The sequence below is a fragment of the Diplotaxodon limnothrissa genome, linkage group LG11 (genome assembly GCF_057381915.1).
Source record: "Diplotaxodon limnothrissa isolate DT_005_m linkage group LG11, D_limnothrissa_male_GT1.1, whole genome shotgun sequence".
Lineage (NCBI taxonomy): Eukaryota > Metazoa > Chordata > Actinopteri > Cichliformes > Cichlidae > Diplotaxodon > Diplotaxodon limnothrissa.
In genome coordinates, this window is record NC_140606.1 from 14,026,300 (window position 1) to 14,042,735 (window position 16,436).

A 16,436-nucleotide genomic window follows, 5' to 3' on the forward strand; every position below is an offset into this window, starting at 1 on the left:
ATTACAATCCCATTTTCAGAAAAGTTGGGAAGCTGAATGAATCCATTTTTATTCACAATAGAGCCTAGAAAACATTTAATCTGAGCTATTTTAATGCTTCATGAGCAATAGTAGCTAATTTTTAATTTAAAGGCAGCAACATGTCTCAAAGAAGATGGAAAAGTAAGCAGAACTACAAAAACAGCCAGAGGAACATTTCACAGCTAATTAGGTGAATTGTGAACAGGTTAGTAACATTAAAAAAAGAGCATCTTAGAGAGGCAGAGTTTCTCAGAAGCAGAAAAACAAAATCAAATTGTGGAACAATTTCAGTGTAAGACTTTAAAAATCAAGGTCAGGTGGGTGCCTTTGCCTTCAAGCCGTCAGGCGACTCTCCATCAAACAGGTTTCTGTTGTGAAAATCACTGCATGGGCTCAGGAGCACTGTCTGTGAGCACAGTTCACCGTGCCATGCACAAATGCACGTTAAGCCTCTATTATGTGAAGAAGACGAGGATCCAGGATCTAGAAGTGACGTTATCTCCTTTAAGCTCACTTAAAATGGACTGAGGCAAAATAGAAAACTCTTCTGTGATCAGATTAACCGAAATATTAAAATCTTTTTGGAAAACATGGATGCGCCATCCAGCAAACTAAAGAGGAGAGGGAACATCTGGTTTGTTATCTGTACTCTAGTGATGGGCAGATGAAGCCCCATGAAGCACTGAAGCTTTTCATCCAATTGGTTCACCCCAACGCGAAGCTTCATGAAGCTTCATTTGCTCTAGCAGGACGTAAAAATAATAGCTGGCATGAATTTGAAGAGTGTGGCATTTTGCACACAGCCTGTAAATGTCAACAACAAAAGGAGTGTGTAAAACATGTATATTGTAGTGATGCAGTATACTGTGTATATTTATAGTGGCAGTATGGAAAATGATTATTTGGAAATGCTTGAAATGGAAATGATCATTTACTGTGAGGTGAGGTGTGGTTGGGGTGTGGACAGTGGTTGTGCTTTTGTAACGTTGAGGTATGGACAGCTACACACTGCCTGTTCACATTTTATTCTGTAAAAACTAAATTTTCACTGCTTTTATGACCTTTTTAGTGGGGAGAACATAGCTAGGATTTAATGATTTAACAAATCTTTTGAATCCTTTGTCCTCCACAATGCTAAATGGCTGGGAGTCCTCAATCACCATGCTAACCAGGTTTTCATCTATTTGAGATTGTTCTCCTGAGGAAAGACAATAAAGATAAAGCACAAATATAAATATCACATACGTAACTTATAACAGTTGTATAATATTGTTATATCATTTAGTAACATTACTGCATGCTATATTATCATTGCATTTGATGGCTCACCTGGTCTTGCTCCACAATCGGTGTCCCCCTTATTCTCATGCAAAGCTCTGTAGTGCCTAAGCATGGATAAGGTGTTGTTGTTGTTATATCCCAGCTCCCTGGCACATAGCAAACACTTCACCTTGTACAAAAGTCAAGACAGCTCAACATAAATTGTATTGCACCATCAGTATCATGAAAATACATCTTCTGTAGAAATTTACATACCTTGTTGGGAGGAATAAGATCAAAATGTTCCCACACAGGGGAGGACATCCTCCTCTTCTTAGCTGGCTCCATTCTCTCCTGACTTTCTCTCCTCACTCTCATAAACCTCCAAACGGTCTCCAAACTCTCACTAACCGCAACTCTCCATCAAACACCCACATTTTTGAATGAAGTCTGAGGGGTTTATATCGCTGTCATATCTCGCGGCAAAGTTCGAACCACTTCATGAACCAGTCACGTGGTACAGCCGGGCAGCGAGGCTTCGGACGTCATCATTTTCAGCTCCTCCCATAAATGAAGCAAGCCTCGATACGCGCTTCGCGGAAACGCCCCCTCCATTACTCGACACACGCTCCGAAGCCTCGATACAGAACGTCCCATCACTACTGTACTCTGTTCAAAGGCCTGCATCTCTGATGGTTTGGGAAGGCATTGGATATTTCAACAAGACAAAGCTAGACTACATGCTGCAACTATGACAACAGGATGGCTTTGTAGTAGAAGAGTCCAGGTGATCAACTGGTCTTCCTGCAGTCTACACCTTTCAGCAACTGGGAACATTTGGAGCAATCTTGAAATGGGAAATGTGGGAAAGGAGACACCGGATTGTTGAGCAGCTAGACCCCTGTATCTCCTCTCTTTCTTGTTTTTCTTCAAATGCTTCATGTTCCCATATTAAGTAACATCACATGTATGACAGGTCATAAGGAAAGGCCGGGTCCCTCTTAATTATTGTAGCAATCATCAGTATAGTGATAACCTGCCTTCCTTTATATCTTTCCATCTGAAATCAAAGACCTCTGTTAAACTCAAAGCTGCTACCACTCATCCACCATTTAATTACTAAGTAAACTGTTTAAGAACTGAATGCACTCTACTGATCTGCTGTAGCAGTGATGACTGCGACAGAGTACCTTTGTAGCGTGGTGATTTCAGCCGAGGACCTGACGCGGCTTCGGATTAATGAGTTAGATTGTGAGTGTCAGTTAGCGCTCTAAGTGCCTTCAGCTGTTTCCCCACAGCAACATGTGACACTTGAGGAGCAAGAGGCTGGATTCTCTGACCCGATCAGATAGGCGATCTTGCATTCATCTCGTTTAAGCAGATTAGTCATTTTATATTTCCTGTCATCACACAGAGATGAATTAACACGTCCCGCAGCTTTAAACGCACTGATCCTTACAAACATATACAGTATAAGAGAAAAAAGTGTATTTACAAACCCAAGAGACAATAAATGTGACTGAATAGTTATAGATTAAATGTTAATGTTTAAGATTACTACTTAGTTTTATCCAAGAGTACATAAAAATCTAAAAGATGAAGTCAGAGAGGTCCACGTTCAGCTTTCATTTGGATTATTCTGGTTGGATCACATCATGGAAAGAACTAAATTCCATTTCATGTGAAAAACAACCTTCGGGATGTCTTAAGCAGGGACATTCACTACGTTCACTACAATGTGACACAGAGGAGTAAAAATAGAAACAAGACTGGATATTTAAGACATTGGCCAACACACACACACACACACACACACACACTTCTCACGGTGTTTTGAACATACATTTAGCATGATTTGACAGATCGTTGTATCCTTTATCCCACGAGTTTTATTCATCTGTAGAAGCACCCACATGAAAGAGGACATTCATCTTGGAGCAAATTACTAACATTTGAGTTACGGACAAAACCGCACCATGCACTGTGTGAGCAGAGGAGGCTGCTACCTGGTGAACTCCTGGTGTGATCTTCGGGAGGAGAACAGGTGGAAGAAAGAGAGCTATGAAGCCTGCTGGGTGAGCCTCGTCCTTGAAACCAGACCACAGTACAGGTAGGTTGCTCACATTAGATACTGAGCTGTGCATGACTCACTAAATATACTTTTTTGGAGGGTAAAATATTCTGTGTTGCGCTCATTTGAGCTTTGCTGTGTATTTGTAGTTTGTTGTGGTGTTTTAAGATGTAGTATTACACTGAAGCAGCCTATTTGCTCACTGTAATTTGGCAGTAAAGCCATGACATGTGATGTTGTATTTTAACTTAGACGGAATAGCAGTTAAAATCTGCTTTGCTCAGCAAAATGACTTACCAGGCTCTGATCAGTCAAGCCTGTACAGTGTGTTTTATTGCAGTTAACAATTCAGACGATTCAAAATGTGAACTAACACAGAGGCAGTGACGCAGCTGTATACAGCGTTAGTGTTTCACGGATGTAAGAAAAGCTTGATCTGTGTGTTGCAGGCTGAAGCTGTCAGAGAGCGACAGCATTCGCAGAGAGAGTTATAAACAGCAACAGGTGGCCCACTTCATGGTGGAGAGGAGCCCCAGCCAGATACTGATGCTGGGCAGCACCAGTGGAGCGATGACAAAGCACCAGCTACCCTTATTCAACACCAGCAGGGAGGTGGATCGTACTACAACCAGCTTTAGGCACACAGAAGAGCCTGTTATAAAAGAGAAGCTGATTGCTGGAGCAGATAGACAGGGAACAGGAGCCACCACAGATCAAGATCTTAGCAAGCCGGTTAGAGTGAACTTCAGGGCCTCGAGTCTGATGTCCTCTCCCAGGGAAATCTCTAATCGGGTTCAGAGAAGGGAGTGATCACAGCCTTTGTTGTAGCAAATTTCTCAGCAGTATTAACAAAATCAAATATTCTTCTAAAATTGACTATTTTAGAAGTACTATTTTTATGCACATCAAACTCGAGGATGTTATCTCACATGCTATACTTATATTTGTAGTAGTGTCATATCTTCAGCAGCTAAATAATACTAAAAAAAGATGTGCTATAATTTGCATAAAAGCTCTGGGTGCTGCAGAATTGAGTCTGGTGTGAACTGTAACTTTGTTCCAGGAGGAAAATGCAATTTTGTCACACCTGGTGATTTTTATGGTTTGTAAAGCTTAATTAAACACTTTCTGGAAGCTTGCTTCACAAACCTCAATCAATATTCTCGTGTCAGTTGTTTTTACACATTCCTCGTGCATGCACCTTTTTAATCATGCATTATGAGCCTCCACATAGCTAACGGATTAAATTATATCTTTCCTGTATCTAAATCCAGATGAAGCTGCTCCTTGAAGCCCCCTCCCCCAAAAAACAGTCTCTATGGACAAAAAGGACAACCTACAAACTGAGTTCTAAACAAAAACAAATGTATTTAAATGACCACACAGAGTTGTAAGTGTCAGTTTAGCATCCAGCACTTAATCACCAAGGTCAAAATGAAAACATGGCAGCACAGAAAGGCCTGATAACCAAAGACAAATGCTACAGATTCAGTAAATCCTTTCATTGCATGTGTGAATGTGTGTTACAGTAACAAATTAAATGTGCTTTTTTTTTAATTTTACTTTTTTTTTTTTTTACAACACATTATATTATTCAGCACTATTTTGCATACATGCACCGTCGGTTAAGTCCGGCGTCACTGACATTAGTGAGGTACCCACAAACCAGTCATAAGAAACATCCTCCCTGTTCTGCTCGATCATGAGATCAGGCTTGTTTTAAATGGAGGAAACTCAATGAACAGAGAGGTTGTTGAAAACAGAAAGTCCCAGAGTTGTCTTTACAAATATCTCCCACATCACTCCTTCAACAACAGACTTAAATTATCTACAAAAACATAATAATAGATTTGATAGAGTGTTATGGCATCCCTGAATTCCTATCTAAGGAATAAAAAAAATTGTTCTTCCGAGATATAATCTTAACTGACAATAATTCATGGCATTCAAAAATATGGACGTTAAATCGACATTTTTATAGGGGCTAAATTATAAAGTTTTATCATCTTCTATTTAATAAACCATGCATTTTTGTATCCAATATGGATATCACCTGATTAATCCTACTAATATTTCTGTTTTTCTTCAGTTAAATGAAATAAATCCTTATCTGAGCAGCTGAGGTTAACTGCTATAAGCGATATTAGTGCATCATCAAAATGTGATCAAGGGTGGAGTTTTCAGATGGTGATATTCAGCTTGTTAGACCTCACTGACCTTCTGTGTGTTTGCATAACATCCCTACAAGTAAAGGTTATTACACAGAGGGGATAAAAAAAACAAGAATTTTCCATTTCTAAACCACACCCTCGCCACATTCTTCAAGTCAAACCAAAACACCAGCTTAATGTTGCCTATTTGTCACTTTGTGTCTGAGTGGATTTTTCCTCCTAATATGGCTTCCTCGGCTCTTTTGTGTTTCTGGACGGTGATTTGCAGCTGCCAGTACTTGAGGTACACCCACATGAGGCTTCCGTTCTTCCTCCTGTCCATGTTTAGCAGGTCAGCACAATGCTTGTCTCTCTTAAAAATATCCTTCAGGTCAGTCTCTAGATCCAGGTCTGGCCCAATGGGATCTTTAACGACCTTAAGCAGCATGTTCTTCTCCATCTCCAGCCGCTGATCTCGAGGCTGGATGAGGGAGCAGTAGGCGTTCTGCCGCTCCACAAGTAAACCCTCCAACTCCTTCAGAGTGGCTGTGGCTCGGTTGTACCAGTTCTGCTCTTTTTCCAGAGCTTGATGCAGCAGAGCACCTGCAGCTCCTGATTTCACCAACTTTTGCTTCTCTTCCTCTAAGGACTCTCGCTCCTTGTTAGAAGACAGAATACAAGGTTAGTGAGTAAAGGCTATGCATTACAAAGGAAAATGACACAATGATAAAATGGGTGCAATGTTCAATGTAAAAGGAGGACAACAAAAGACATATGTGTGGCAGGTAACTGAGATGGAAGAAAACAAAGGTTTAAGACAGATTTCTACTCATTAGCTCCGTTATCCCTTATAAACCCTTCAGCAGATCTTTACCTGCTGTAACTGCTTTCTTTCTTCCATAAGCTGCTGGCTCTGTGAGACCAGGGCCTGCTTGTACCCTTTGACCCGCTGTCTCTCTTTCTCCAGCTCCAGCTCCAGCGTAGCTGCTGCCCTGCGCCTCTCGGTAAGAGTCTCCCGGTAACGGGCCTCCATATCACTTTTTATTGTAGACACATCTTTGTCATACTGAGCTTTCACCTTCTGGATCTCCCTCTGAGATTCTCTGGTCCAGATCCATCCTGAAAGGGCAATGGGATAAAAAAAAATGGGGAAGATGTTAAGTGATACTACCATGATTTTCTGAAGAGTAGAGTAGCTGGAGCTACTTATGAACTGAATTTTATAAAATCATGGCAATGACTTTATCTAAGTAACAGAGATGATCTATCATACAATCACACACAGATCAGAACAGATGCATGCTGGGGAAGCACACAAGCAGTTGTAGGTTTTTCCTCTGCCCTATACCCATCTTCCTAAAAATTTTTGGGAGGTTTGCGCTAAGTTTTATGGTGATGCTGATGAAGGCAGCGAGCCAGAATGTGTGCGTCTTGTCAATAAAAAACAAAACAAAAAACAACAACAAAACAAAAAATTGTTCTGTATATTACAACTGTTGCAGGTGTTTCCCCCCTGTTTTACAGTATGTAAAGTTGTGCAAGAAACCTCTGCTGTGCTTAACCTGGAAGGGTCAAAATGTCTCCTTTTAGTGGAATAATTTTTACTGATCTGCAGTTTAGTCTACTCCCCCCCCCCCCCACTTCTGTGTTAATCATTAAATGCCATTTGGCATTCTAATGACAAAAGAGACTGTGTGTCTGTAAGCCAGACACTCACTCACTGATCATCATATTCTTTTGACTGCTCCCTTTAAGGGTCACCACAGCAGATCATTTGAAATTGATATGCTGTTCTACTCTGTTGTCTCATCCACAATCACACAGGTGAATCTCCTTGTGTAACTTACGAAATGCAGCCAGTCCCAGCATGGGGACCAGCAGGGCGTAGTTCCACTGGTTGCCATCGCCTGCTCCCGCCCCCCTTCCTCTGGGATCTGGTTGGATGTTCCATCTTGGGGGATCATTCAAGTTGTTCATGGAGGCCGCTGTTACACACACAAGCACGAAGAGAGCTCAGCCCAAAACATCACCAACAATTGACTCTTTCTCGGTTTTTATTTGTGAGTAACATATAATCTCAGAGGTGTTTTCTCTTTGACACGTCTATAATTTACTCTGCATTAACTATCACATCATTTGCTACTGGCTGAATAAAGAGCAGTGAATAAACGCCAATGCATCTGCTAGGGTGTGCAATCTGCAAAACAGTGTTTGGAATAAGCACTGGATGTGAAAGTGCATTAACAAATAGCTTTTTAGCATGAATCCAAACAATGCACCGGGCATGCAGGGCGAAAGGAGCCTCTCATGATTCGGAAGTTTGACAGCTGAGCTAACCATAAACAAAGCTAGCTATGTGCTACATGCTAGCCAACATTTGGCTTCGTGGCTCGTCATTGTGTTTATAAAAAAACACAACAGAACGAAGGGGCTTCATAGTTTTGCAATCCTGACAACGTGTCAGCGTACGCCTGTTAAATGTATGGAACTGTGTCTCACCTTGAATGAAAAGTGTAGGTCACTTATGCATTTGTTCCTGCACACGCAGATTATACAATTTTAACGCTTTAACGTTCCACCTTAGCCGGCAGAGGGTGATTTTAAAAATTACTTTCAAAAAGAACCTGTAAGTGTTGCAGTAAAAAACCCTGTATATTTACTCAGATGGTTTCAAGGTAATAATTTAATAATTACCCTTAAAACACATGGCTAAATGCTTTAAATAATAACTATCATATAAATATTAAATAAATGAGTGACCCCTCTTTTAGCACATTGGATTAGTCCGGTCCGGCAGAATATGTGTTCCTCCGCAGCGCAGCAGGAACGATCCTTCGTCTGACAACATGGCGAGTGTCCGCGCGGCGTCCCGTCTCCTCTCCAAGAGGGTTTTATCTACTGCGAAAGCAGTGAGTAGTGAAAAGATGCTTTTAAAAGTTAAATATTTATATATGTAGTATATTGTAAAAGATAATATTTTATTTTCCCTTTTTTGTTTCTAAAACGAAGCTTTCATAACCTGCGGATTCTGACTTGCGTAATCTGTTATGTAGCTGGTGCTGTTTCAATGTGACACTATGAGCAAAGGTATTTTGCAGGTCCAACAAAATGATTTATATTATATCTATTACACTTCTATTATCTCCACATTACACTTTGTTTCTAATGCCTAACCGAGACGTTTCGTCACCATGAAAGTCGTAAATGCCGCTGCCCTTGTGTAAAACAGTTCTAAGTATGTAGACGCTGTTGTTAGCTACAAAAGTAAAATGGGGCAAACTGCAGATATGAAAGGTTTAGACCGACGAAGATGAAAAATAACCGCCAAGAGCAATCGTCACTATAAAAATGGTCGTACGTTTTAATGCTTTTTGTTTTTGTTTTTTTTTGCTATGGGTTGTTTTGGTAAATGCCTTCACAGCCATTATTAAACATAGTGCTGTAAGGCTGTTAACAGAAAGTTTTGTGCAGGAGTCCCCCCCCCTATTATAAATCACTGCTGATGTCGTGGCACAGGTATAGCAGATGCTTTTGGTTGGTATGCTGCTTGTATTTTAGCAGATCATTTTTCAAAGGCAGGAGCCACCTGACAGTTGATCAGACTGTAACCTCCCTGTCACTTCTCATGTAGATCGTTAAACTTATAGTTTCAGCTTAACATTAATTTGTTCTTTTTTTTTTTAATTTCTAATGTGAAATTAATATAAGTTACACTTAAATTAAATGAATCTGTTAGTCATTTCTGCTGCTTTCTGACACTTGTAAGCATCTGATTGTTGATGCCCCACAGGTAGGGAAGACCAAACAGAAAAAAAAGAAACAGATTATTTATTATTCACCAGGAATTATTCTTTTTTTTTTCTTAAAAAAAAAAAAAATCCTGCATATAAGATATCGGGCTATTTTACACCAACAGATGCCATTCGTTCTTTCTTTTTTTTTAACATGGGGATCCTATTCTGGCAAATTTAAAAATATAACGATAAACAGCTTATTAATGTAAAAAGGAGATTTTTTGGTATACTTTCTACTTGATTCTACTGATAGAAACCCTGTAAATCGCCTGCATTCCCCAGTACATCCAAAAGTGACAGAAATAACAGAAACTAGCCAGGTGTAGTATTATTTACTCTGAATTTGCAGCAAGTCTTATACTATACTTACCCACAGTACAATTTCTCAGGGGATCATGCTCGGTATATGAGCACACTTCAAGATGACCATTGGATAGTCTCAGTGTCCTCCTCTGTTATCGGTTGGCCAAGCAGACAGTCAGTTGATCTAAGAGATGCTAGATGATAATTTACATGATAAATCATCACCTGTGATTTATATGATATTATCATTTTAGTGTTTAAGACCCTCCTTGCTATAATGTATAATGAGCTTCTTCCCAATATGGAGAGTCTGTATTTGCATCAGTGGGATTGGGGAACCTCTTTTTCACTGTGCTGTGAAGAATAAAATGTTGAATAGTCTTAATCACATTGTGTCAAAGGGCAATGAAGATCAACGGTCTGCTAGCTTAGTGTAAGTTGTTTACACTAAAGTGATTTTGGGAAATTCAGTCATTTAGTGTAAATGGTTTATTCATCATGTGTGAATAAGGATATCTCACACAAAATTATTTTAATTACTTCACATTTTGTCAGGAAAGTTTAAGCACGTGGGGCACAGTGTTGTTGTGTCTGTTAAAGTGATGCATTAGTTCCTCCTACTGGCAGGTTTGTATACTTTTAAATTCAAGTCAGTGTTGAACTACAGAAGGTTTAAAATACATTTGCATCTGAGAAGATCAGCTGTGTAAATGCTGGTAACATTTTCAGTGATGAATGGCTCAAAATATTAATGATATGAATTATGGGTTGTGGAGGTGCCAAGACTGAACGTTTAAAGCTTTAAAACTTCACTTCATTGAATAATCATTTTGTTGTGTTTATTAGCAGAGTCTGGTTTTTCAGTGTGTTTTATGTTTGGGATTAATTTTAGTTTTATTTAAGTTGCTTTTTCTTCTGCCAGGTCCCTGCTGCTGCAGTTCAAGGTTCCAGGAACTTCCACTTTTCCATTTATGGCAAGAAGAAAAATGCCAAAGTATCAGATGACGTAAGCCACATTAAGTTTGTGGGTTTTTTTTAATGCAGAACAGTATGTATATGATATGAAAACCAGGACTCCGCATACGTAGAGTACACTCTCATTGCTTCAAAAATGTTTGCAGTACATTGTCTTTTCAACTGGTTTCAGATCTCCACTCAATACCCAGTTGTGGATCATGAGTTTGATGCTGTGGTGGTTGGAGCTGGTGGAGCGGGACTGAGGGCAGCTTTTGGCCTGTCTGAGGCTGGCTTCAACACTGCCTGTGTCACCAAACTGTTCCCCACCAGGTCTCATACTGTCGCTGCACAGGTAAATCAGTGGTTACAGTAAATGATTTTGTGTGTCAGTTAGGACCAAAGTCTCAATCTCATTGCAAATATTTTACTAATCTTGAGTCATCAAGTAAACACGCATAATGTTTAAACTTACCTTGGTTAATAGGGTGGGATTAATGCGGCTCTGGGGAACATGGAGGAGGATGACTGGAGGTGGCATTTCTATGACACAGTGAAGGGATCTGATTGGCTTGGAGACCAGGACGCTATCCACTACATGACAGAGCAGGCTCCTGCAGCCGTAGTAGAGGTATGATCTCTCTTAGAAACACACTAACATGCATAACAAGTCATTATGTTAACTGGCAAGTACTAGGCCTTAAACAAAAGACATAAATGAGTGTGTAGGCCATGTGATCTTTAGGAATACCTCATTGCATAATAAAAGCCGAGCAGCTTATTGGTGGATTTAAATAATTATTAATTTATTTTATTTTTAATTTACACCAGATGGGGGTCATTCCACCCAGAGCTGTGTAAAAAGACAGTTACAGCAGATTTTTTTTTTCCTAGCTGGAGAACTTTGGCATGCCATTCAGCCGCACTGAGGAGGGCAAGATCTACCAGAGGGCCTTTGGAGGTCAGAGCCTTAAGTATGGAAAGGGAGGTCAGGCGCACCGCTGCTGCTGTGTAGCAGACAGAACAGGCCACTCACTGCTGCATACGCTGTATGGAAGGGTGAGTACACATACTTTCCTACCTTCTTTCAATCTTTGTGTTGCCAAGGAGCACCAGTTAAGTGCCTCTGTGCGTCTGCCTGACTTGTCTTCAGTCACTTCGTTATGACACCAGTTACTTTGTGGAGTATTTTGCCCTGGACCTGCTGATGGAGAATGGAGAGTGTAAAGGGGTGATCGCTCTCTGTATGGAGGACGGGTCTATCCACCGCTTCAGAGCCCAGAACACTGTTATTGCTACTGGGTAGGAGATGCCTTTGCTTAAACATTTCTTCAACTGTCATTTTATTTACAAGCTTAGAAATAAGTTCTGTCTTTCTTTCCAGGGGTTATGGAAGAACCTATTTCAGCTGCACATCTGCTCACACAAGCACAGGAGATGGAAATGCGATGGTGACCAGAGCGGGTCTGCCCTGCCAGGATATGGAGTTTGTCCAGTTTCATCCCACTGGTGAGAAAAGAAACTTAATTTATTAAACCAAAAAATGTTGCTGAAGCATTGGGGAGAGTTTTATTTTGAAAGCGAAAGCTCCACAGGAACTATACAAATTCCTCAAAGATATGTTTGGAATACCTACAGTAAAGTTAACTAGTATAGATGCTGTATCAATAACAAGTCAATGTCTAGTAAGTGCAAATGTAATATAGTTAAGAAGAGATTGGAGAGAAAAATGAATGATTTTACATAGTTTGGCCACCAGAGGGCACTCTACAACTTCTGTTGTCAACTTCTGGAGTCAGAAAAACAAAAACCAGCTGATCTGAGTGCAGTCTGGCAGAGCATAAAGGAGTAACCTACGACTTGTGACAATAAAACAAAATTATTTTTTAAAATGCATTGTCATATTATCTTAGTTGAATTGAACTGAATTGAAAGCCTTTATTGTCGTTATACATCGTATAACGAGATTAGAAACAGCTCTATAAAAGTGCAGACGTGCTTTAGCACATTAAAAACTATAGAATAATTTAACAATACACTTAATATAAGTATAAATACACAGTACAGTAATGGATAACAGAGACAGACAGGCAGAGAATTGATGATATTTCAGTGCAGATTACTTTTTGTGCAAGTTTGAGTTGAGTATGGTTATAGCTTTGGGGAAAAAGCTATCCCTGAGTGTGTTTGTTCTGGTCCGTATGGATCTGAAGCGCCTGCCAGAGGGCAGTAGGTTGAAAAGATGGTAGCCGGGATGGGTAGTGTCCTTTAAGATGTTTCTGGCCCTGCTGATACAACGGGAGTTGTAGACGGCAGACAAGGAGGGCAGGGGGCAGCCGATGATTTTTTTGTGCTGTGTTTACCACCCTCTGCAGTCTCTTCTTATCTGCCTCCGTGCAGCTGGCGTGCCACACTGTCACCGCATAGTTTAGCAGGCTCTCGATGGTGGATCTGTAGAAGGTCACCAGCAGCGGGGTGTTTAGTTGCTCCTTCCTGAGCATCCTCAGGAAGTGTAGCCGCTGCTGGGCTTTCTTGACTAGCGCCATGGTGTTAGCTGACCAGGAGAGGTCTGCAGAGATGTGGACCCCAAGGAATTTGAAGGACTCCACTCGCTCTACACATTCTCCGTTGATGTGCAGGGGCAGCTCTGTTCCACCTGAAGTCCAGGATGAGTTCCTTGATCTTGGTAATGTTAAGTGCCAGGTTGTTTGATGCACACCATTCTCCCAGTTTCAGGACCTCATCTCTGTAAGCCGCCTCATTTCCCCCTGTGATCAGCCCCACCGCTGTTGTGTCATCAGCAAATTTGACAATGATGTTCTCTGGGTGGGCAGGACTGCAGTCAATATGTGTAGAGGGAGTAGAGTAGTGGGCTTAGTACACAGCCCTGGGGAGAGCTGATGTTGAGAGTGCGAGGGGAAGAGAGGTGAGGACCCAGTTTCACCCGCACTAAAAATTAACTACACATAAAAAATGTAAGGGAAACCTGTTCATGTTTCATGTGTCTAAAAGAAAAAACTATTGACCAATATTTCAGACTTTTAACTCACTAAATGTCTACATTTTACCCTGAAGACAACTTTCTTTTTCCTAAAGGTCATGTTTATTTTTGTTTTTCCTGGATATCATGATATCATTAAATATGGATGAAGTAGCACATGTGCCCTGTGGCATAGATGCTCCATCTTTGTAAATGCTTGTTGCATAAGGGCAGCAGACTTCGCCATGTTTCATGCATAACTCTGCTACACTGAGGGAAAACCTATGATTTAAATTGGTTGGTGGATATAGCAGGAAAAACGTACAGTTTTTCACAGATTCTAGAGATAAAACTTTAAAATTGTTAGTGAAATTGCTTAACAGTACTGGGTCTATAAAGCATAATGTCTTTGGTTTTATTGACATTATATTGTGCCATGGCAATAAAACCTTGTGGATTTTACATTTACAGTGTTGACCTTGTGTTTCTTTGATGGGAATGAAAGCTTATAACTACTGTTGTTATTTATTCATAAATATTTGGATGTAACAGGTTTTAGTTTTTTTTTGTTTTTTCTTCTTCTTCATGTTTCATGCTTACAGGAATCTATGGAGCCGGCTGTCTGATCACAGAGGGCTGCCGTGGTGAGGGAGGAATCCTGATTAACAGTGAAGGAGAGCGCTTCATGGAGCGCTACGCACCCAACGCCAAAGACCTGGCTTCCAGAGACGTGGTGTCCCGTTCCATGACCATAGAGATCAGAGAGGGCAGGTATGCTCAACTCACCTGTCTGTGTGATGTCTGTCAAAGCTTTTAAGCCAGTTCCTGTTCCTTACTGACGTTTACGTTTTTAATTTCTTCAGAGGTGTTGGTCCAGAGAAGGACCACGTGTACCTGCAGCTTCACCACCTGCCTCCTCAGCAGCTGGCCGCAAGGCTGCCTGGTATCTCAGAGACAGCCATGATCTTCGCTGGAGTCGACGTCACCAAAGAACCCATCCCTGTCCTGCCCACCGTCCACTACAACATGGGTGGAATACCCACAAACTACAAGGGACAGGTACATAATCTCTGCATGTGTCATCTCCACGCGTCGTGCACTAACACTGTTGTTGTGAGCACAGCGGGCTTGCTTAGGATTTGTAATATTTGGCCCTTAGGTGATTACTTACGTCAACGACGAGGACAAGGTGGTTCCCGGACTGTATGCCTGTGGAGAGGCAGCTTCTGCCAGTGTCCATGGAGCTAACAGGCTGGGTGCCAACTCCCTGCTGGACCTGGTGGTGTTTGGCAGAGCTTGCGCCCTCACCATTGCTGAGCAGCACAAACCTGGTGAGAACCTCTGCTTTTCACAGAATACTTTATTAATCCCAAAAGTAGTGTATTTGGTTAAATTTATTACAATAAAAAGTTTCTTAATCTTAAAAAATAAGCATTAATAATGAAAAAAAAAATCATAAAAACAACTGATTAAAACAGACTTAATACTTTCTGTTAAAATATTAGCAGAAAATATATCTGTTCTACATTCACATTCGGAGAAAAATCACTTTTGCTGTCTCTGTGTTCATGCTGACGTTGGCTTTTTTGTCTTTTCCTGTGCAGGAGAGAAGCTGTCCCCGCTGAAGCCCAGCGCAGGAGAGGAGTCTGTGGCCAACCTGGACAGGCTGAGGTTTGCCAACGGAAGTCAGAGGACCTCTGAGATCAGGCTCAACATGCAGAAGGTGGACATGCTAACATGAACACAGACATATTGATGTATAAATTATATTTGTACTTAACTAATATTTGGCTTTACATGAATTATTTATTTTTATTATTATTATTGTTAGATATTATTTATTATATACAACTCTACACCTTATCTGTAGATCTTTTCTAAATGATAATAATCATCAGGACATAAAAATGTAATGTATAATTACCACCAAATCTCTTACTAATGGCTACAATCTGGAAAGACCTGCCACAAAATAAGGTTTAGAAAACTTTTCTCTCCACAAGAAAGGTTTTTATTTTTCATTCCCTTTTTTTTCTTTTTGTTAACGGGGTATTGTCGTGACCCAGGTGTGGGGAACCCAAGTTTATGACTGCAATAACTCAAGAAGGAAGTCACCCAGTACTTCCAAATTCATACCATAGGTGCATCTACTATAAATCTCAGAGGAGTTTGAATCCCAGTGACCTTGAACTCAAGGTCAGTGGTCAGGTATTATGAAAATCGTGTGAATGTGATAACTTGAGACGTCGTGATACAATACCATACATGCATCCAGTAGGGATGAGGGCAGGTGCCAGTGGGTTTTTTTTTGTGAATTTTAGTTTCCTTTTTTTGGTTTCTAAGGATACTTTTCTTGTTTCAGTTCTGCTTTTATCAGTTTTAATATTAGTCAATATGGGCGGCATCTGTTAGCGGCAGATTTAGGAAGTTCAAACCAAGCTAGTGTCAATAAACTCATGTAGTAGAGCTCTTCTCTCTACCTCTTCCTCAATATTACTTCTTCACTAACAGGTCAATCAAACATAAATGTTCTTACTTTTGCTGTCAATAAAAAAAACAACAAAAACTAATTAATCGCACCATTTTCTGTAATTTATCGCGATTAATCACATTATTTGATCAGTAGCCTGGTTGCAATTACATTTTTTTCAACTTTATATTTAAGCTAACAGACACTTATGCAATATCATGTAGGGCTGTTCGATATGACGATATGAAAACGTCTATCATTTCATATTACGCTATCGTTTGTTTCATGGTGTCTACGGCAATATTATTTTGATGATTTTGATGGTCACAGTAGAATTCCTTAAAGTTCTTTCTTTCTCTTATATTTTAAATAACAACACTACAGACGGACAAGCGACTGTTTTTATGCGTCGTCTTTAGCAACAGCGACGGTA

The 16,436-nt window shown here is 40.4% G+C and overlaps 3 protein-coding genes across 3 annotated transcripts in view; 2 read left to right on the top strand and 1 right to left on the bottom strand.

Annotated features, from left to right (window-relative positions):
* Positions 1-3,059: 3,059 nt before the first annotated feature.
* Positions 3,060-4,500, top strand: LOC146622460 (telethonin). The gene is made up of 2 exons (XM_085365157.1): positions 3,060-3,391; positions 3,802-4,500. The coding sequence occupies exons 1-2, from the start codon at positions 3,258-3,260 to the stop codon at positions 4,160-4,162; spliced, it is 495 nt and encodes a 164-aa protein (XP_085221283.1). The 5' UTR covers positions 3,060-3,257; the 3' UTR covers positions 4,163-4,500.
* A 453-nt stretch (positions 4,501-4,953) lies between these two features.
* ccdc127a (coiled-coil domain containing 127a) lies at positions 4,954-8,044 on the bottom strand. Its single transcript, XM_085366221.1, has 4 exons — positions 8,002-8,044; positions 7,350-7,487; positions 6,377-6,621; positions 4,954-6,160 (listed from the first exon to the last, which is right to left on the bottom strand). Exons 2-4 carry the CDS (start codon positions 7,477-7,479, stop codon positions 5,714-5,716), a joined length of 822 nt encoding a protein of 273 aa, XP_085222347.1. The 5' UTR covers positions 7,480-7,487; positions 8,002-8,044; the 3' UTR covers positions 4,954-5,713.
* A 297-nt stretch (positions 8,045-8,341) lies between these two features.
* sdha (succinate dehydrogenase complex, subunit A, flavoprotein (Fp)) overlaps positions 8,342-16,436 on the top strand; it is a 10,710-nt gene continuing 2,615 nt past the window's right edge. The window contains exons 1-11 of the mRNA XM_085366222.1: positions 8,342-8,411; positions 10,522-10,605; positions 10,747-10,908; positions 11,041-11,184; positions 11,448-11,612; positions 11,707-11,855; positions 11,938-12,062; positions 14,136-14,304; positions 14,397-14,592; positions 14,693-14,864; positions 15,138-15,256. Coding sequence (XP_085222348.1) covers positions 8,349-8,411; positions 10,522-10,605; positions 10,747-10,908; positions 11,041-11,184; positions 11,448-11,612; positions 11,707-11,855; positions 11,938-12,062; positions 14,136-14,304; positions 14,397-14,592; positions 14,693-14,864; positions 15,138-15,256 — 1,548 coding nt within the window. The 5' untranslated portion in view covers positions 8,342-8,348. The remainder of the gene's footprint in view (positions 8,412-10,521; positions 10,606-10,746; positions 10,909-11,040; positions 11,185-11,447; positions 11,613-11,706; positions 11,856-11,937; positions 12,063-14,135; positions 14,305-14,396; positions 14,593-14,692; positions 14,865-15,137; positions 15,257-16,436) is intronic.